At 52.1% G+C, this 19,509-nt stretch overlaps 7 protein-coding genes and 1 non-coding gene across 8 annotated transcripts; 4 read left to right on the top strand and 4 right to left on the bottom strand.

Annotated features, from left to right (window-relative positions):
* Positions 1-132: 132 nt before the first annotated feature.
* V1518DRAFT_t54 lies at positions 133-215 on the bottom strand. The gene has a single exon. It is a non-coding gene; the product is annotated as a tRNA-Arg (tRNA).
* Positions 216-336: 121 nt separating this feature from the next.
* On the top strand, positions 337-1,917 carry V1518DRAFT_422514 (PIN domain-like protein). The gene is made up of 3 exons (XM_066905468.1): positions 337-564; positions 624-709; positions 762-1,917. The coding sequence occupies exon 3, from the start codon at positions 786-788 to the stop codon at positions 1,851-1,853; it is 1,068 nt and encodes a 355-aa protein (XP_066757332.1). The 5' UTR covers positions 337-564; positions 624-709; positions 762-785; the 3' UTR covers positions 1,854-1,917.
* V1518DRAFT_422511 (uncharacterized protein) lies at positions 1,848-4,283 on the bottom strand. Its single transcript, XM_066905467.1, has 3 exons — positions 3,905-4,283; positions 3,663-3,786; positions 1,848-3,595 (listed from the first exon to the last, which is right to left on the bottom strand). Exons 1-3 carry the CDS (start codon positions 4,100-4,102, stop codon positions 1,998-2,000), a joined length of 1,920 nt encoding a protein of 639 aa, XP_066757331.1. The 5' UTR covers positions 4,103-4,283; the 3' UTR covers positions 1,848-1,997.
* V1518DRAFT_422508 (uncharacterized protein) lies at positions 4,193-5,498 on the top strand. Its single transcript, XM_066905466.1, has one exon. It carries the CDS (start codon positions 4,247-4,249, stop codon positions 5,363-5,365), a length of 1,119 nt encoding a protein of 372 aa, XP_066757330.1. The 5' UTR covers positions 4,193-4,246; the 3' UTR covers positions 5,366-5,498.
* On the bottom strand, positions 5,394-10,335 carry V1518DRAFT_422507 (UDP-glucose:glycoprotein glucosyltransferase-domain-containing protein). The gene is made up of 2 exons (XM_066905465.1): positions 10,031-10,335; positions 5,394-9,970 (listed from the first exon to the last, which is right to left on the bottom strand). Exons 1-2 carry the CDS (start codon positions 10,174-10,176, stop codon positions 5,503-5,505), a joined length of 4,614 nt encoding a protein of 1,537 aa, XP_066757329.1. The 5' UTR covers positions 10,177-10,335; the 3' UTR covers positions 5,394-5,502.
* Positions 10,336-14,598: 4,263 nt separating this feature from the next.
* V1518DRAFT_422502 (mitochondrial carrier domain-containing protein) lies at positions 14,599-15,922 on the top strand. The gene is made up of 4 exons (XM_066905464.1): positions 14,599-14,730; positions 14,789-15,429; positions 15,482-15,612; positions 15,666-15,922. Exons 1-4 carry the CDS (start codon positions 14,704-14,706, stop codon positions 15,884-15,886), a joined length of 1,020 nt encoding a protein of 339 aa, XP_066757328.1. The 5' UTR covers positions 14,599-14,703; the 3' UTR covers positions 15,887-15,922.
* V1518DRAFT_387732 (ankyrin repeat-containing domain protein) lies at positions 15,441-17,212 on the bottom strand. Its single transcript, XM_066901720.1, has 2 exons — positions 16,769-17,212; positions 15,441-16,707 (listed from the first exon to the last, which is right to left on the bottom strand). The coding sequence occupies exons 1-2, from the start codon at positions 16,934-16,936 to the stop codon at positions 15,940-15,942; spliced, it is 936 nt and encodes a 311-aa protein (XP_066757327.1). The 5' UTR covers positions 16,937-17,212; the 3' UTR covers positions 15,441-15,939.
* Positions 17,213-17,334: 122 nt separating this feature from the next.
* Positions 17,335-18,828, top strand: V1518DRAFT_121382 (alpha/beta hydrolase fold-domain-containing protein). The gene is made up of 3 exons (XM_066900695.1): positions 17,335-17,627; positions 17,677-18,485; positions 18,539-18,828. The coding sequence occupies exons 1-3, from the start codon at positions 17,508-17,510 to the stop codon at positions 18,669-18,671; spliced, it is 1,062 nt and encodes a 353-aa protein (XP_066757326.1). The 5' UTR covers positions 17,335-17,507; the 3' UTR covers positions 18,672-18,828.
* Positions 18,829-19,509: the final 681 nt, after the last annotated feature.

Raw genomic sequence — 19,509 nt, 5'->3', positions numbered from 1 at the left:
CGTTCGATCTTCGACATAAGCTCTTCTTTAATTCGCTAGAGTAACTTGTAAAGAGAACGGACTTAACATTCAAAAAAGTAAACATGCAAGAGAGTAAATATGCACAACAAAACACGTAAAAAAGACATATTCCTTCCTTGCCAGGGGTCGAACCTGGAGTCTCCCGCTTGAGACCTTAATCGTAGGCGGACGCCTTGCCATTGGGCCACAAGGAATATGAAGTTTTTATTTTCTCCATGTTATTAATATGCAGATATTGTAGATTCTTAGAGCCGGGTAACCTTTGCAATCAGGTCCTTGTTCGGCTGCATTATCTCTACGAGCATTTAGAGCTTGGTAAGAGCTATTTTATGCGATAATTGACAAGCGACTATGAACGTGAAGATGTCCAAAGCGCTGGCAGCGGGCGGTTGATGGGTAAATTGCGAAAACACGTAGAACTCCCAAAGCGTCCGCAGTGCGTTTGAAATCTCGAAGACGCGTCGATCGTGTTAATCAGTCCACCAGATCGGACAGTTTACTGACTCTAGGTTCATGCTACGATAGAAATCATGGGTATCAAGGGTATGAAATCAATACCTGTTCGTTTGAGCGATTTGGATTGACTGACAAGGAGGCTGAAGGACTGTACCAGACAATCGCGGATAACGCACCCAAGGCGATCACGAATGGGGAGATTAAGAACTTCTTTGGTCGCAAAGTTGCTATAGTAGGTGTAGTCTTTATTAGTCTTCAAGCCTTGAGTCCACTAACACCTTCAGGACGCGTAAGTATGCACCGTTTTAATGTACGAGCACCAAGCTCATTCGAACAGGTCGATGTCGTTATACCAGTTCCTGATTGCCGTGCGTCAACAAGACGGCCAACAACTCATGTCGGAATCAGGTGAGACGACGAGTCACCTAATGGGCATGTTTTATCGCACGCTGCGCATCGTTGACAACGGAATCAAGCCAGTGTACGTCTTCGACGGACACCCACCACATCTCAAGAACGGCGAGCTCGCCAAGCGGTACGTGCGCCGCGAGGAAGCTTTAAAAGGTCTCGAAAATGCAAAGGAAACGGGTGATACTGTGCTTGAAGATAAGTTTGCGCGGCGCACGGTCAGGGTTACGAAGGAGCAGAATGAGGAGGCGAAGAAGTTGCTCAAATTGATGGGCATTCCCTACGTTGATGCGCCGTGCGAGGCCGAGGCGCAGTGTGCAGCGCTGGCAAAAGCCGGTAAAGTCTACGCGGCGGCGTCGGAGGATATGGATACGCTGTGCTTCGCGGCGCCGGTGTTGTTGCGTCATCTCACATTCAGCGAACAGCGGAAGCTACCCATCACTGAAGTCGAGCTCAGCAAAGCTTTGGAAGGACTCGAGCTCACAATGGACCAGTTCATTGACCTGTGTATCCTTCTCGGGTGCGACTACTTAGAGCCGATTAAGGGCGTTGGTCCTGCGACTGCGATCAAACTGGTCCGAGAACACAAGAATCTGGACGGCATTGTCAAGTATATTCAAGACCATCCCGAAAGCCGCTATAAGATCCCTGAAAACTGGCCCTACGCTGACGCGCGGGAGCTTTTCGTCAAACCAGAAATTGCCGATCCCGCAACCATTGATATTGAGTGGCTTGCACCGGATGTCGACGGGCTTGTCGAGTTCTTAGTCAAAGACAAGGGGTTCAACGAAGAGCGTGTACGCAGCGGGGCGGCGAGACTACAGAAAAATCTCAAAACTGCACAGCAGGGTAGATTAGACGGGTTCTTCAAAGTGATTCCGTCCGACAAACCGACGAGCGCGAAGCGGAAGTCGGAGCCAACAGCCGCTGACAAGGCAAAGAAGGGCAAGAGCACCAAAAAGCGGTAGCTATGTGTCGTGGGGTTTGATTGTAACATTTATGAGAAAATACATGGCGCCTCTCTATAACTTATATGACAACTCAAAATGCGCATACAATACTCGCTAGCCCCGGTAACATAGCATATCATCACATCAAGACGCACAACTAAATCATGCGCTGTCCCGCGAATGTTGCTTACGCACAGCGTCTATTTCGCGCTGGAGTGCGGATAAATCCGCCAGCAAATCAGGAACACCGCTTTCGTCAATCGCGTCTGCAGGGCCTGACGATGGAACTGACAGTGCCGGTGGTTGCTGGTGAGACGCAGGAGGGGGTGGGGGGAGTGAAAGGTGATGAGGGAACTCAGAGATGACGGCGGCGCTTGAGATACTGTCCGACTTTCCATGTCCGACTTTCCGCCGGGATGGAGGCGGCGGCGGAGCCGCACGGCCAGCGGATGGGGGTGGGACTGGTGGAGGCTCGCTCGTGTGTGGAGCCACAGGAGTGATTGGCGTTGACGAATTACTTGCGGGAGGCGGTGGCGGTGGTGGTGGAGGTGGTGGTGCCGGCACCGCTATAGTGCCGTTGGGATGCGGCCCGCTTACCGCGGCGTCGAACATTGGTCCTTTGAACGCGTTATCGAAATCGATGTTGCTCGCCGTATGATGCGGTGCCTGACGATGCCCGCTTAGTGAACGATGCGGTACCGGCGCTGGTGTGGATGCCGTCGTTGATGTCGGTGGTTGTGTAGGTGTTGTGCTCGATGCATGAGCGGGCGTAGGCAATATCTGAGTTGAGCCTACACCGCCGGCACGACGCGGTTGTGGTGGTGGCGGTGGCACGCGACGGGCACTGCTCTCGACGTCTGAAGACTTGCGGGGAGTAGGTGGTGGAGGCGGGAAAGCGGTGGGGTCTTTTGGCATGAAGAGATAGTGCTGTGATTTGATCGTGTGGAGCGTAGCTTGCTGGAAGCCGCTCGAGGCGAGTACTGGAGTGGTAGGAACGGCAGATGTGGATTTTGTGGTCAGCTCAGGTGAAGCGCTTGCTTGTGCGCTGTCGTTATCGTCGTCGTTTTCGTCATCGTCACGGTCGTCGTCATCATCTTCTTCATCGTCTCCATCATCGTCGTCATCATCTTCGTCCCTAATATCATCAAATTGCACATGTCCCTTTATAGCAGTTAATGTGTCACTACCCGAAGTAGACTGCATCAACATCGTCTGCGACGAGGCATGTTCACCAGAGTGTCGCGAATGAACCGAAGAATCCGACGCTGTTCGCGGCGTCAGCACTCCCGATGCTGACGCGTTCGCCGGCGCACCAAGCAACATTTGCGTAAATGCGTCGACCGCCTGCGAATCGCTCGACGGCAGCATCGCCGACCCTGAGGCACTTCGTGTAGTCTTGGTCGAATCAGAGGACGTACGCCGAGACGTCGACGACACGGCGTCGCCGTGTCTGCGGAAGGGGTTGCCGACCGCGACGACCGGCGATGAGAGCGAGGTTGGAGCTGATGCACCGGGACTTGTTCCTGTACTTGGGGTGGTAGAGATGGATAGCTTTGGCACAGATCCCGCTCCTGGTGCTGATTGTGATGCTAGTGGTGACGAGCGCTCCGGGACCTGCACAGGCCCGGTCGCCGGCGAGACCCCAGGAGTGTAGCTTGAAGATCGTCTAGTTGGTGCTTGTGATGAACTGTCCGAGTCTGGCGGAGCCACGGCGCTGTATTTGACGACGGGATCAGCCGTGATCGCGGTCGGGACGGGTGCTGTGCGGACTTGTGTCAGGAACGAACGGTGGGAGTGTCTACGTCGCCTCTTGCAAGAGTGACTGACCTTGCTGAAACGCAAGCGCGCGGGAGGGCGATTCGCCGTTCATGACGTGACAGATAAGTCTAACAAACGCGTAGAACTCGCCCTTCTCTAGTGTCATGAGTGGGCTCTCGAAAACATCGAAGATCTAGCGACGAGTGAACGCATCAGCACGGCAGATCAACGTGCGAACAAGACCCAGACGCCGCGGCATTTCACGCGGTCGCAAGCTGCACATGGGCTCAATCCAGACCAAGTACACGCACCTTCCACTTGTCCTGCTCAGTGATGCCGAAGCGGTCCGCGAAGAGCATCATGTCGTCGAGTGTGAGCGTGAGATGACCGGGCGGAACTAGTTCTGCGAACCAGCGCGGGTAGACGCGGTACTCCTCCGGCGAGAGCGCAGCGGAGACAAGGTAAATGCGCCGCGTGTCGGCATCATCATCATCGCCAGGGTAGGCCATTGCGGGAGGTGAAGTGGGACGGCAGCGGTGGTGGAGAGAGTAAAGATTGGGAAGCGCTGAGGTGCGGAAGACGCTCCGGCGACACGATCACGAACTCCACTTTCTTCCTCGGACTCCGCACCACCTGCATCTAGGTTTACCACAATGTCTCTTCCCGTGGCATTGCGCTCGCTGTTTACAGGCAGCCTCAGAGCCTTGCAACAGCCTCTTGTCCTCCGCACCGTCCTTGCGAACCGCGTCGTCCCGCAGCATGCGATTCCTGTCTTGGCACGGTACACCACCATGCCCACCATCACCTCCGCCCCCATCTCCTCTTCTGCCGCCGTCTCGACACCCTCACCTTCCTCCGCACTGCTCACAAACTTCTGCACATTCGCAACCCCGATGCGCGCACGTGGCATATGCTCTTCGCCGCTCCTTCACAACTGTACCCTCCTCCCCCGCAGCACCTTCCTCAGATCATCCCCACGCTACTACTCCTCCGCCCCTGACCCCTTCCGCCCACCGGGTCCATGGGACTTGTTCCGCACCCTCTTTGCCGTGATACCGGCGCCGATCAAAATCTTCGTCGGCCTCTTTGCGACCTCCGCGATCCTCGTCTTCGTCGCCTTCCCACGTCTACTGCTATACCTGCCGCTACTCTTCCTCGGCTATGTCTACTTTATACGCCGCCGCAATCTTGCGCGCGCTAAAGAATTCCAGCGTGCATGGGACGATATCGCCGAGCACGCCGGCGCCGGCGCAAGTGCGTCATCTCGGAAAATCCGGAGTTTGGACGTCGAGCAGCTCGTCAACCTCGTAAACCGCCGCTTCGACGCCGCGCTGCTCGAAGACGGCGACGCCGTGTACAAGCAGTTTAATCTGCAACCTCCTCGCTCAGATAGTGACCGTCTTTTCCTCGGGCCGTGCGAGGCGGTCGACCGCGAGGTACGCATGAAGCAAACCTATTCCGACGTCGCGACTATCCTTAAATTTGGACTGCTTCGCGAAGGGCACAATGGCAACTTTGGAAACGAACGCGTCGCTAGCGTAACTGCTGTCGTCAACTCATCGTTGTCTCACGATCTTACCCGCAACTCCGACGGCGAAAAGTCGACGATGAAGATCTCTGTCCAGCATAATGGCGTCATCTGGGAAATCCACGGCGTGCCGCCTGAGGAAGGTACAACTGAGGACGACGATAACAACACTGCTCCTTCCGGTGGCCGCACTGGCAGTAACAGGGTCATCGACGTCAAGCCCCGTCAGACCCACGACAGCTAACAAGCCACTAAACAGAACAAACTTGTATATACGATGCATCGACATCTTTTCAAAGTATCATAACTAATGTAAATACACCGCCTGTAAGGCATCATGCGAAAGCGGAATAAATCACTATGGCACAACGCCAAACTAATCTACAACTCATCATGGCCAGCGCCCTTAGTCTCCGCCTCGATGGTCACAACCACCGGCGTCTCTGAGCTCGACGTTATCACCTTTTCCTCTACCGCTGTGCTTCCGGTACCGCTCACGCGCCTTGCAAATGCTGCAATCTCTTCATCATATACAGTCCACTCCGGCAACTGTCTTCGCGCCCGGTCCAGCTTCGGCTCCTTCGTCATCGGATTGTTGCACAAATCAATCGTCTTCGCGGTCTTCAGACTCTCGTCCGAGCACCACGTCTCGCACCACAGCCAGTCCTGCGGCAGCGAGAAGATTGGGATCGTCGTCTGCATCGAGTTTGGTAGGTCCTGGTCCAGGTTCGACAGCGAATCCGGGTCTGCAGACAATTGGTGATAGTTCTGTCGCAGCCGGTCGCCAGTCGCGAGCTGGCGGAACCGCTTTAGATCAACAACATACAGTGCACTGATGTGGTACGTCTGGCCCTGCAGATAGTTCTTCCAGAATCCAGTTTTCCAGAATCGATATCCATCAATCTCCTTTCGCGAGTCACACATCGGCGTGTATCCGTACGGCGCACCGTGCAGATCAATATCAACCAACTCTTTCAGATCCGTACGTACTATCTGGTCCGCATCGACAAAAATAACCTTCTGCAGATCCAGTGGGAACATGACATCCAAAAACAAAATCTTATATGCCCAAATAATCCGTTGCTTCTCAGTCTGCGGACGCAGCCAATGCGGCCACTTGTACGTGATCAGCTCGTACTGAAACTTGTACTGTTCCGCCATGTGCGGTAAAAACTCCTTGAACGACGGCGACAAGAAGTTCTCAATCAGCCAGAATTTCACCGTCTCGTTGGTGTGTCTCATTACACTCACAAACATAATGTTCAAAAACCGCTCGTATAAGTGTCCACTGGCAACCGAAAAGATATTGATGGCAGCCTGCGGCTTCGGCTCTTCCACGTACTTCACTGTCTTTGACTTCGTATCACGGCCCTCAAGCATCGCCTTAATGCGTCGATGAGTGTTGCGGATAAAAAACTTGATGTTTTCCGAAATGCCTATTGGTCCCATAACTTCCACGACCTCTTCATAAAGCGACATGTGCTCCTTGCCCTTGTTACGTGACACGCGCGGGTATATCCGTGCGCCGCGGAACGAAATAACATCGACATGTCGATTGTCCACATCAATAGCCTGCGGAATAAATCCATGAGCTCCCGCGCTATCAATATGGAAAATAATATCAGATGGGCCCGGTCGCAGGCCAAGCGTCCATACGCCTGGCTCAGACTTGAACTGCATATATCCCAGATTTGCCATCACAATGGTATCCGAAATCGAGGGGTTTAACTCGCTTCCAAGTGTCATCTGAAGACCCGCTGGCGGGATCTCACCAAATGACATGTCGCGGACATGGCCCTCGACCATAATATGTTCAAGCAAGTATTCAGCCTCAACCTTGTCTTCAGCCACGTTTGACAAAATGATGTTGTCCAGATCGTACTTCGACTTGCTCGGCGTGACCAACCACGAACTAGGTACGTCCATAGCAAGCGTGAGCAGCGTATCTGATGGCATACCTTCAAAAACCGTTTCAGGAGCAATAATGCCTCCATCCTCCGCAAAGGCAGTCTTAGAAGAGAGAACCAAGCGGTAAAACCGCTTTATTGGAAGCTCCGTCACCTCCACAGTCGGATTGAGAATAATACGCACGACAACACCGTCAACCTCGCTAAGAACTTTTAGCATCGGAACGTACTTCTGCGCGAACTCCGAGACAGGATCAATCGTAGCAATAATCTTGAGTTCGGCGTCGTCAAATACGCCACCAACGTCAAACCCAGAGTGCTCGTTCTTGAAAGTTCCAATCTCAACACTTCGCTTCTGCACTTGGTGGAAAAATCCACCGGATATGTCAATGTCGTCAGCCTGTGCAGAGGCACTAATCAACTGCGCAGCAAAATCGTAGGGGCTTGTCCCCGCAGGCAGATTCTCGAACAGACCAAGATCATTAGCGATAGCCGATGCCGGTAGAACTCGCAGAGGCTCTTCGTATTTAAGCAAGCTCTCAAAGTCCAGTGACGTCATAAGCTGGCCCGCATGAAAACGAACCGCACGGCCGTTGAACAAAACCAGCGACTCTCCGACTTTCACGCCCAGCTCGCTTACAAGTGCTGCTGTGGACTCCCAGAACTTGAACGCGTTGGCATTATCCGGGCCGGCCCATCCCTCAGTTTTTGCATCGCTCAGCAGGTGCATAACAGACTCAACATGAGGAATCTTCTCGTAGTCCTCAGTGGCTTCAGGAGCATCGCCGAAAGCCTCAAGCAGCCGCTCTGGAGAAATTTCGGATAGCGCGCCAGTCTTGTCCAAAAAGTGCAGCAGAGTTGACAACGTCGGCGTGTTTTTCTCCAAGCCTGGAATATGCAAAAAGCGCATAAGGATGTTATGTGACCATTCGTCAGACAAAAAGTCTAATGTCTCTTTGAACAGATCGATGCCGTCCTTAGAATCAAAGTCAGCAGCAATAAGCAGCGTTGTGTAGAATGTATAGCCACTCTTAGAAGCTTCAGCTGCCTTAATCTCAATGCTAGGAAGACTGTCGAGTACGACGGAGTAGGACTTGAAAATTGGGATCAGATTGATCTGCTCAATCGCATTGAAATCTTCCGGACAAATAAGTCCGTTTCGCCTAGGCGCGGCTGACCGTAAAAGAAGCTCCGGAATGTTCGTGTCGTTCTGAATCTCGCCCGCTCGCAGCAAATCTTGGACAACAAGCACGTCCGCGTCAAGTCTAAGGGCAGCAGCTTGCAGCCATCCTGACGACTCTCTCGACAGCACGAAACCATTGCAAAACACAATTGGCTTCTCCGTCGTCACGCCCATTCGCTTTGACCACAACTGCGCACGCTCAATGGTATCGAGTTCGCTTTCAACCATTTCGGTACGATCATCCTCTGGCTGCTGTCCTCGGAGTGCTTCGAGAATTTTATACATGGAGTCGGCACCAAAATGGTGCGATGTGTAGTAGAAACTGAGAGCACGGATAATTTGACCTGGAGTATCGCAGAGCGGGATTACACCAATGCGTATGGGAATTCCGCGGGTGACGAATGTCTTGAGGTTCATAAGAACAAGGAAAATATCCTCGTCTCTAGAAAGATCGACGGGTACCACAAGGGTGTGGATATTTCGTCGAATGCGATGGAACTGCCCGGGATAGTGAGGCTTGAGAATCGTGTTGATAGAGGGCGAGAATTTTGCGTATGTTGGATCATCGGTCTCGAAATCGTTGAGCCAAAAAATCAGATTTCCGCCTTCCTCGTCATCAAAGTAGTTGAACCGGGGCTCGGGATCAACACTCTTAAGAGCCAGGATCTTAGAACTGGAAATAAACTGCGAAATTTCGCTATTGGAAAGGTTCAAGTCGGCAAAGTTCTGTAAGATCTTTCTCTCACGGTCAATGATCTCCTCAAAGGCAAAGAAGTCGTCACTGAATTGCGAATCCAAGCGCGCGCCGTTGACATACATCGAGTTGTAACCATGAACATGGACCGAAGTGCGTCCCATAACTCGGAAATTCTCAGTGGCTTCCTCGTAGAACTCATCTAGACCATCGAGCGAAGTGGCCGCGATGGCCGATGCCAGCTTCGGGAAGTCCTGAGTCGCAGTCAAGAGAGCATCAATAGGTTCGATGCCAGCAGTATTCTTCAGAATATAGGCAGCAGCTTTCGTGCTGATGTTCGCAATCTCGGTGGTCTTAAGAGGAACGACATTTCTGATGTCACCGTCATCCAGAACTGTCTGCTTCTTCGAATAAGCAGCACGATCGTCAATGACGATGTAGTCAGTTCTCTTGAGAGCCAATTCCACACCGTACGCCGAAAGTCCCTTAGGGCGCTCTGCGAATGCGGATCCCAGGACTGGCACCGATGGCTTGTATCTGACCACGTATTTAATCTTGCCATGCTTTGCTTCTGCGATAAGAGTAGAATGGAACAACAAAAAGCTCGGCGACGCCAGGTCGGCATAAAGCACAACAGTAGGAGCGGTAGCGGGACCAATAGAGCGATCGAAAGGCAACGCATCCGAGTTCTCGACAGTAGCAGGAATCTGGAGTGCGAAGAGAGCGCTCGGGTCGCAGCTAGGCTTTCCATTAAACAAGAACCAAGAGTCGTTGGCGCACTTTCCAAGGCTATCGGCGAACACTGGGAAGACGGATGCGTTGTAGAACTGGTAGTACGCCTGAATGCGAGGCGCGGACTTGCGCAAGCTCAACTTGAGGTCAAACCAGTCCGTCTGCGGGCCCTTGGAAAGAAATCCGGAGGAAATAGTAAAGCTGAGAGCTTCATCGTACAATTGCGAGTGGGTGGGGGGTAGCTTATCTTCCGCGTCGCCGTAGAATGAGAACTCCGCGAGGTGGGCCAGCAGCGGGAAGTATGCGTTCGGATTTTCATCCGCAACTGTTTCGCTATGCGCCAAACAAGGTTAAAACATTAATCGGAATGCAATTGAGTACTGAGAGACATACACAAGCTCGAGAAGATAGGGAGAGTGCTCAGCCCATGGGATTGAGAGGTCGAGGTGAAGGGCAGGCGTGGCAGCGAGCACCGGACCCAATAGGAGGAAGATGGTGGCACCGGCAAGGAGCACAGAGGCTCTGAGGCTGCAGAGCATTACGCCTGGGGCCGTGGACGAGGAACGGGGCGAAGCAAAGCGGAGGGGACCAAGAGATGGCAGCTGGAGGTGGTCACTGAAGAACTGGCAATCGAAGCGGCGGGAACATCCACGCAAAGTAAAGCAAAGCCACCAGCCTCGTGCGCCCCCTGAGGTCTGTGCCGGGTAGCCCCTGTGACCCACTCCTGCTGCCTGTCCGTCTCCTTCGTTATTCCGCAGTCTACAACGCCAATTGCATTCTGAGTTATAGTCTATTGCCAATCAATTGCGATGTCGTCCTCTGCTACGCGGTATGCGACCTGGAACCTCGCGGTCCTCGTCGGGACAAGGCCCGCGCGCTTCACCGAGCCGCAGAATGCACGCACCCCCAGAGCTGAGCCGCACGCCACCTTACTGTGGGTACGTGCCGATTACACCATCCCGGATTGAAAATTACCATAGCTGCTGCTTATCATTTTCGCATGGAAGCAGTTAGCTGATAGCATATCGAACTACTCTCCTGATGTAGGTAGTATAAAGAAGGAATCAGTCTGCGAAGGCAACAACAGATAGAAAGAAGGATGTTAGTCCCTGAGAGGTCGCTAAAATAGCATCTAATAGCGATCGGGCACCATTTAGTTTACTCAACCGGCTTACCTATACCCTTATGCCATCTATTGGTGTCTAATTAGCAAATTAAATTAGCTACCCATAAATTCAGCGCGTCAGCAACCCGTCAGCTACTAATTTTTCCAACTAGATTAGTTAACTGAGTACGCTATCTAAACTGCTGTCGTCGCTAGTTGGAGCCTTCGTCACTAATTTAGATCACTAATTCATAATTTAGCTACCCGATCTAGTTAACGATCTTAGGTCACTAATAATTTATGTAGCTGATATGTTCGAAACTAGTGAAGGGTCACTCCAGGCTCTCCGTTAGTTAGTTAGTTAGTTAGTTAGTTTAGTCGGTTAGTTAGTTATATCACTAATGCAACATTATCTAACTAACGCCGAGAATTTAGTGAATAACTAGTGTGTAGTCACCAGCCGGATTAGCGTACTCCGATCGACGCAATCAGAGCTGCTTACTCAAAGCTTGCAGCCCAGGTGCAGACCTTTTGGAAGGAAATTAGGATCAGTCAACTCCATAATGCGGAGGTGCTTTAGATGGTAATCATTGTAGCGTAGGGCTTAAGGAGAATAGTAATTTGACTGACAACGATGTTCAGTATTTTCTAGCTACGGAGATACTCCCTTATAACATCGAGATGTCCTCTGTCGTTGAGATTGGCCCCGAGGATAATTTGAGATCCTAATTTGACACTGGAAGATGGACTGCAGGTTCAGTGATGCAGATCCAGTTCGTGGTGCGTAGAAGTGCCATAGATACTCTGTTGCACTGAAAAGCAGTTTTCAAAAAAATGTGCAGCAGGCTCTAACTGGCTGCACTACCGACTAGTAGCATCGTTCAAAACAAGGATCCGGTGTCTTAGCGTTGCCACGCTTACAGATAGAAGCACTATGCACCAGATGCTATAGAACCTAGCTTTCACAAAGGTCACAGCTAAATTCATGCCATACTGATTTTGAAATTGGCTATGTTTGCGCGCTGGCACATTGCGCTATCCTTTGGATCTGGAAAATTAACCAGTGCGCGCTTTGCGCAACTACTATGATGTCGACTATACGTGAACGCAAGCATTGTCAAATTAGTCGCAGTTCTTTTCCCTGAAATTGTCCCTGTCTTATGATCCGCACAACACGATCTACAGCTATGCCGGAGACAATCGTCAACTCCATAGAACGCACGTACCGCTATCAAACCACACCCAGTTCGATATCGTCCCGGCGAGGCGTACTTGCGGTCGCGATGGCAGTGATACCGACAACATATACTTGCCAACTTGCGGGGAAGCAAAGTTTGCAAATTATTCGACTATAAACTTTGAACGATTGCGATGCACCTCTCCGAGTGGATTTACCAATTCATATGTTGATGTGCTTGAAAGTGCTGCATCTTGTGGCCTGCAGTACATCCATGACCTCTCAATACTGACGGGTATCACAATCTGCTTTAGCCCAATCGCATCAGTTCAGCAGCTACTTCCCGTTCTCTGTTTAGCAAATTAGCAACTGCAGCAGAGAATTTTCAACATTGCAAGAGTCAGGTCGCCAAACACAAATTCTGCGCATCAATTAAGGTTTCAAGGAGGGTAAATTGCTACATGACGCCCGCTCTCTGCTGCAACGTTCTGAAAGGTTGAAATTTTGCAACAAATTAGTTAATAAATGTCTCTAATTGATGATTCGATGTTACTTATATGCACAGACGGAAAATTTGCGTGCATCGAAGCTCGCAGCAATATCTCGGTCTCTACAACTTTCCTCACGAGGTATCTAATTAGTTACCAGTTAATAAATAGTTATCTACAGTCGCTACATACGTCCCTTTAGCTACCGATGTCACACACTAGTCCTAACTAGCATGCTAGATTGCCGCCTCCACGAAATCAAGCGATCAGTCAAGTTTCAACATTTACTTATCTGAGATTGCTACCTAGGCTGCTGTGCCATATCATTACCACGGACTGCTACTTTTTTTAATTATTGGTTTAGTTAACCAGCTAGTTACCTACACCACTTTACTGGGTTAGATAGCGACTTCGGCCACTGATTTGGTTAACTGATTTGAAAATTTAGCTAACCGCAAGCATTTGCACTTTAGACCGCTAGCTACCAGTATTTAGCGAAACGATTCTATTTACTAAAGATGACCGGCTCACTCCTCGATAGCCCAACACGTCTCTGTCATCGAATCCCGACAAGCAAACGTGAGTTCAAGTATTACATTGGACACATAGCTGCAAGGTGATCCACCTCAATTCTGCAAGAGAATATCACCAACCATGGGGTGACATGTGTAACGATCGCAGAGCTGATGGACTAGTGCGTATGCCTGACCTATCAGGTGCATTTGTGCGTTTCGAACGAGTTGGCCACCAGAAGACATAGCACCTGGCTCAGTTCTGCAGCGCGGCTTGCGGCCTCGTGGGAGGAGAAAGGAAGCAATCGATTCTATGGCATCGAAGTGCCATAGATCGTGATCATCTTCAAACTTACAGAAGATCGTCCTTTACTCCCAACAACTATCCTTGTCGACATCTACACGTCCTTTTCGTCGTGATCGGCATTTTGTGCCAATTTAACGCTCTTTCAAGCTGTGGGGGTGCCTTCCTGACGAATGATTGTATGTCCAGGACTAACGGATATTTCGCGCGGACATGAAACTGCCATAGATTTAACAGTGTTCTAAGTTACGAACACGAGACATTCTCAATCTTATACACAGTAGCGCGGCGTGCGACAAGAAGAGCTTATATTACCCGCTCAAACATACTCATAATCATTCTGAACAAGGGATTGATATATTATTAGGCGCATCATAAGCGATTCACGAGGAGACATGGCGGGAAAACCCTGGTCATGTCCTCCAGATCAGCTAACATCCTAACTATATCGCATAGTTTCTAACCACCGCTCCTGGTCCAAAAAAGTATTGCATATTTCCGCTCTTCCAAATATGTTTCCTGCACGCCGGTGTACGTCGCACAACAGCAGCTCAGCAACAAGTCACGTCCTATTTGTGTACTGTGGCTTGACTAAGGCCAAAGTTCAGCTACAGTCCTGTACCGTCTGAATACTCATTGACCGCCGCAATGATCAAACTAGATAAGCCAGCGAATAGCAATACTTCGGTAGTTCCATCGTGATTCTGTCAACTTGGTACACAGTCATTGATGGGCCGAAGCAAGTGTAACGCAGACATCGACATCGACATCGAGATCGATTAAACATAGCGTAACAATAGTGTGACAGGAAAATAGTCAGTCAGCTGACAACAGCTTTCAAATAGAACCAAAGAGAATCAGTCGGGTATGACACATCCGTGCTCAGCTTATCAACTTGGCCAGCTTACACTTTCGAAGAGCACACTCAATCTTCATTTCCATGATTCGTCCGCATAGAAGTAGCCTCCAAAGTCCAGATGCTTAGTATCTCTGGGCCTTCAACGTCGAATATTCCGCTTTGCTTCGCTTATCTCCACTTCGCTTGACGCCAGATCCCAGCGAAACGTACTCTGTTGGACGGAGCCGATTTCGATCGCGATTGGTGGTCACATGACAATTCAGGGGCTGCCGTGACGACGACCCTGATGAGGGGTATGTACCGGCGAGGCCAGTCCCGCAACTGCTCTCATCACGACAAGAGGACGATCGTGTCGGAAGACCGAGCAACCTCAGCGTTCTTGCGGAAATTGCCGCGTAGAAGCTTTGTTATCATAGTAATTAGTCTTGACTGTAGCAGGCATTGTGTGGGGATGAAAATAATTTACTAGAGTAGTCGTCCTGGCAAGGGAGGGGCTCTAGAGCCGGTCGACGTCGCGGTTTGGTTACGCGCTGCGCTTTGTTGAAGATCTCCGCACAATACCCCAGCAATCCGTCGACCGATTGTACCTGTTCCACGGCCCGCACCACACTGTACAGCGCAATGCCGGATGCAGTCACCAACTTCATCGTAAGAGCGCACTCTCGCCGACCTTGTCCGCGGCCTCGTTCTTGCTAACAAATCGCAGGCAGGCTACGTGTCCGGCGCGGTTGGCATAATCATCGGCAACCCCCTCGACATCGTGAAGGTGAAGCTTCAGAACGCGAACCGGGGCCGTGTAGGTCTGCCGGGCACCGATCGGCTGTCAATCTCTGCGTCGTTCAACCCGCTTGACATCGTCGCGCCGCCCGACGCGGACGCTGCCCGTGCGAGTGCAGCAGCGCGCTCTGAAGCACTTGCGCGCGCGCGCGCAGAGGCGTTGGCTGAGGTTCTGGCCCCGCCGAAGCCAAAAGTCCAATGGTACTCAATAAAACGAGCAGAGGCGTTATTAACAGGTGCAGCGGCGCCAATACTGGGATACGGCGCGCTGAACGCGTTGCTGTTTGCTAGCTACTCGATATCGACGCGCGCGTTGGAAAAGTACTCGCCGATCGGGGTATCGGAGGCGGGGAAGACTTTCGCGGCGGGGACGTTGGCAGGACTAAGCACGTTTGTGGTCTCCTGTCCTACGGAACTCGTCAAGTGCCGTGCGCAGGTGTCGCAAGGGGGCAGTACGCAGATGTCTTCGTGGACGGTGGCAAAGGATATATATCGCCATGATGGGCTTCCTGGTTTTTTTAAAGGCGGTGTAGTTACAGCTGTTCGTGACGGTTTTGGCTATGGTGTATAGTAAGTTGCGTTGCTACTGCGTGTCTGCTCGTCTAGTGTTAATTGCTCCTAGTTTCTGGTCGTACAACTGGGCCAAGAAACTAAAAAATCCGGACGACCAGACTGCATTTCAGCACGCAATGCATTTATTGATGTGTGGTGGCTTTGCCGGCTGCATGACCTGGCTGTCCATCTTTCCTCTAGGTACTTCCTCCGTTGTGTTTTCACAGGCAAGCGAAGCTAACAATATATGGCAGACGTAATCAAGACACGGTACCAAGTACAGCTCACGAACGACGATAGCCTGGATGCCAGCAAACGGTACCGAGGCGCATGGGACTGTGCGCGCAAGACATACGTGGAGGGCGGCGTGCGCGTGTTTTTCAGTGGTCTCCGGGCGTGCATGCTGCGGGCGTTCCTTGTGAATGCTGTGCAGTTCGGCACGTACGAGTGGATGCTGAGGGTTTTGAACGCGTAGTGATAAGATCCTAAAAAAATAAAAGTTTGGTATCGATCGCGCGGGGTATGGAGCTAGCCTGGCGGAGGCGGCGGTGATGTTGGTATTGGTGGCGGTGTAGGGCAGTAGCCTTGCGCGAAGGGGGAGGGGGCGGGAGTGCTGATTACGGAGTCGTAGTCCTGTGGCAGCGGAGTAATGGGTTGCGTATCGGTGCCGTCGATTGAAGCGGGCGCCGTGACAGGCTCCTGAACGAGCGTAGGAGAACTGCGACCTGTGTCCACAGACGGTCGCGGCACCGAAGGATGCGGCGGTGCTTCGGTCATTTTCGAGAAGCTCAGCGGCCTCTCAGCACTGAGCTTCTTTTCTAGCAGCTTCTTGCGCAATTCCGCTTCCTGCCGGCGCTCGATCTCAATAGTGATGGAGCTGAAAAATGTGCGCGTTTGGATGGAGAAGCAATAATCCATCGGCGTCCACCCCGACAAATTTGGGCTCTTATAATCTGCACCACGATCAACTAGCATGCGCATAACTTTTTTATAACCAGATTGCGACGCATAATGAATCGCGCGGTTGCCCTGCGAGTCTGGTTTGTCGATGTCCGCGCCAAAGTCGAGCAAGATGTTGACGCTCGCGTCGTGGCCCGCTTCAGCTGCCAGCAGTAGCGCGGTGTAGGAGACGGTTTTGTCGGCGGATGTGACCCAGTCGATTGTGTAAGGGAATTTTTGCGCAAGGAAGTGGATTGTTTGTTCGCGGTTTGCCATTGAGCTTAGGTGTAGTGGGGTGTGTTCTTCGGTGTCCAGCGAGATTTCGGCGGCGTCGTGACCGAGGCTGCAGAGAAAGACCTGGTGAGACCCCATTAGCCAATCATCGGAATATAACTATGCTATAGTAGGCATAACTTACGCAGATCTCGAAATTGCCATGGTAAGCAGCATAATGCAGTGACGTCCAGCCATTGTCGAGGTCGGTGTTGTACAGCAGACTAGGAAACCGACGCAGCAGCCGCTGCACGATGGCTAGGTTGTTGTGTATGACTGCGTGCCGCAGCCGCTCAGACGGCATCAGCATCATGTTCGGGTGTGGCCTACGTTGATGTGTCCAGGTCACGATGTCGGCGGCGGTCGCGTCAGGGATGGGTGTGTGATGACACGCGGACGGCGCGGCGGACACGACGGCCGCGATGACGTTCACAGGTTGCGTACAGGACTACTACAACGATCCGCAGCAGTCTTCCAGTACATATCCACTATTCGCCAGAACAGATCAATTGCATGTCCTGCCGATCAATGGCTCTAGAGAAAGCGCCACATGCTCAATAGCCATTGGATCTCGCCATTTGCTGCTGTTACTGCAGCGCCGCGGCTGTCGCTGGCGCCAGATCGCGACCACATGCCGGGCGCCGCAAATTATATTAACCCTCGCTCCAATACCCCCAATATTCAGCCCTTATCCAATCGCAACCCCGCCCGTCCTCGTCGCTAGCATCGTCGCGTGGCCTTCCCCACACTTGCCTCTTCCATCACCACCCCGCTCGCTGTCCTCCGCTGCGATCGCGACTGGATTTTATTTATCTATGGCCGTGGCGCTCGCTCTAGGGCGGTACACCGTCTGCCACGGTAATCACGCCCCTTGACCTGGAGATATGGAAGCCTACACTGCATCATCTACTCCGATCCCCGAGATCGACGCACGCCTCAAGGCGCGCGCTCGACATGTTGACTACGCTGCTCCGCCACTCGATCTTGATCCCGAGTGGGTTCAGGTGCGTGAACTGCACGCCATGCTCGATCGTCTCTGACACCCGTGCGCAGTTCGAGAATACGATTGATTTTCGCCTCAGCTTCCCGGGCACGCTCGCTGCCATGGGCCAAGAAATGGCGAAGTACGGCGAGGCCATCGCGGCGCATTATGCGCCTGCGGAGCCGATGCACACGAAACTCACCACCAAAGACATGATCGCGGACAACAATGTTCCTGTGCGTGTGTACACGCCAATCACTGGTACAGGGCCATATCCGCTCTGCATCTTCTTCCACGGCGGTGGCTTCTGCGTCGGGGATCTCGACCAGGAAGATGAAGTCTGTCGAATGGTCTGCGAGAGCACCGAGTCCGTCGTGGTCTCCGTCGATTACCGTCTCGCGCCAGCATTTCCTGCGCCAGCTCCGCGCGACGACTGTGTGAGCTCGGTCAAATGGGCCCTGCGCAACGCGGTGCGCACACTGAACGCAAAGAGCGACGCTGTGTACTTCCTCGGCGGATCGGCCGGCGGAAATCTCACCGTCGCGACCTATTTGTGTCTGCATGACGAAGGCTTTGACCTCAGCGGCGTGCGCGGGCTAGCGTGTTTGATTCCGGTGTTCTTCGATCGGCGACACTTACCAGCGGAGTACGCGTCGCGATTCAACGCGCTCACACAGCGGAGTGATTATCCTGTGCTGACGCCAGTATCGGTGGACGCGTTTGCCGAGGCGCACGCCGCACCGGCAACGGATAAGTATCACTTCCCGATTGGCCAGTACAAAGACCTGAGTGTGCTTCCGCGCGTGTATGTCGCCGTGTCTGAATACGACGTGTTGAAGACCGACGGACAGATTTTCGATGAATGCCTCGAGGCTGCCGGGTGAGTGTTGCCGCTGATGTACCGTTGCTTGCTACTTGACTAACTCAGACAAGAGTCGAGCATAAGTTTGACATGTATGAGGGCCTTCCGCACGTGTTCTGGATCGGACGCGTGCCAAATGCGATCGCGCGATTTGAGAAGAAGACGGCCGACGCGGTACGGTGGTTGCTGTCTGGGGTGGAGTGATATTTGTACGGCGAAGATGGTACTTGTGAATTCAGACTCAGAACGGTGCCTGTTAGCAGATGAATCCTATAGCCGTCGTATGACAGTGCAGGTGTGCGAGGCATAGATCGTGCGGTATTCCAATTTAAAAAACCCGTCTTACAGCTGGCGCGCGACGCATTTTACACGCGGGCATGTGCACATGCTTCATCTGTGCTATCTCAATAGTGGGTATTGGTTGATGCCTGATCAGTTGCAGAGGTTTAGAGTCAGTTAAACAACGTACGCAAGATATCTCAGCAATCACATTGGCGTAAGACAATTGCGCGAAACCAGATACTGCAGTATATCAAGGGCAAAAAGGATACAGGCAGGAGCAGCTGCGCCGGCGCCCTATGTTGAAGGCTACACTTCGTTGTCTACAACTTCACGCGAAGATCATCGTTGCAAGTCATGTCACGTGTTGGCGCCCGACCACCTCATTCTCTGCAGGGTTTCTCACCCGAAAACTCAAGAGACGAAGGCATAAGTCTAATTTAGGCTGCCCTCTGCAATCAGTGTACAGTCCCAATATCGGCATTCACGAAGGCTCAGGCTACATTGGTTGCGTGCAACTGCACCAGAACAGAATCAATTTTGCGAAGGCTGCAGCGGTGTTATACATGCAGTCATGATTGTCGGATTTTCACCGAGTGGCTGAAAATCTGAAATACGCGGTATTAGTTTGTTTAATGATGGCATTTGAACATCAATAGGCTGCCTGCAGGTCGGTGATTTTGAATGGCGTTGGCTCGGGATAACGGGGGCGCGTCGAAGGACGAGTGGAGGCGTGACCTAAGCTTCCTAAGCTCAGAACGCG

This window comes from Limtongia smithiae (assembly GCF_038497785.1).
Source record: "Limtongia smithiae strain NRRL Y-17922 unplaced genomic scaffold V1518scaffold_14, whole genome shotgun sequence".
Lineage (NCBI taxonomy): Eukaryota > Fungi > Ascomycota > Lipomycetes > Lipomycetales > Lipomycetaceae > Limtongia > Limtongia smithiae.
This window is presented reverse-complemented; position numbering and strand designations above follow the sequence as displayed.

Coding starts and splice junctions, on each gene's coding strand:
- V1518DRAFT_387732 (XM_066901720.1), bottom strand. CDS start 16,936: ATGATGCTGATGCCGTCTGAGCGGCTGCGGCACGCAGTCATACACAAC. Junction 16,708..16,768: donor ATGGCAATTTCGAGATCTGC/GTAAGTTATGCC, acceptor GGGTCTCACCAG/GTCTTTCTCTGCAGCCTCGG.
- V1518DRAFT_121382 (XM_066900695.1), top strand. CDS start 17,508: ATGGAAGCCTACACTGCATCATCTACTCCGATCCCCGAGATCGACGCA. Junction 17,628..17,676: donor TTGATCCCGAGTGGGTTCAG/GTGCGTGAACTG, acceptor ACCCGTGCGCAG/TTCGAGAATACGATTGATTT. Junction 18,486..18,538: donor GAATGCCTCGAGGCTGCCGG/GTGAGTGTTGCC, acceptor AACTCAGACAAG/AGTCGAGCATAAGTTTGACA.
- V1518DRAFT_422511 (XM_066905467.1), bottom strand. CDS start 4,102: ATGGCCTACCCTGGCGATGATGATGATGCCGACACGCGGCGCATTTAC. Junction 3,787..3,904: donor CTGAGCAGGACAAGTGGAAG/GTGCGTGTACTT, acceptor ACTCGTCGCTAG/ATCTTCGATGTTTTCGAGAG. Junction 3,596..3,662: donor CGCGCTTGCGTTTCAGCAAG/GTCAGTCACTCT, acceptor AAGTCCGCACAG/CACCCGTCCCGACCGCGATC.
- V1518DRAFT_422502 (XM_066905464.1), top strand. CDS start 14,704: ATGCCGGATGCAGTCACCAACTTCATC. Junction 14,731..14,788: donor ATGCAGTCACCAACTTCATC/GTAAGAGCGCAC, acceptor AACAAATCGCAG/GCAGGCTACGTGTCCGGCGC. Junction 15,613..15,665: donor GCTGTCCATCTTTCCTCTAG/GTACTTCCTCCG, acceptor AATATATGGCAG/ACGTAATCAAGACACGGTAC.
- V1518DRAFT_422508 (XM_066905466.1), top strand. CDS start 4,247: ATGTCTCTTCCCGTGGCATTGCGCTCGCTGTTTACAGGCAGCCTCAGA.
- V1518DRAFT_422514 (XM_066905468.1), top strand. CDS start 786: ATGTACGAGCACCAAGCTCATTCGAACAGGTCGATGTCGTTATACCAG.
- V1518DRAFT_422507 (XM_066905465.1), bottom strand. CDS start 10,176: ATGCTCTGCAGCCTCAGAGCCTCTGTGCTCCTTGCCGGTGCCACCATC. Junction 9,971..10,030: donor CCCTATCTTCTCGAGCTTGT/GTATGTCTCTCA, acceptor TTTGGCGCATAG/CGAAACAGTTGCGGATGAAA.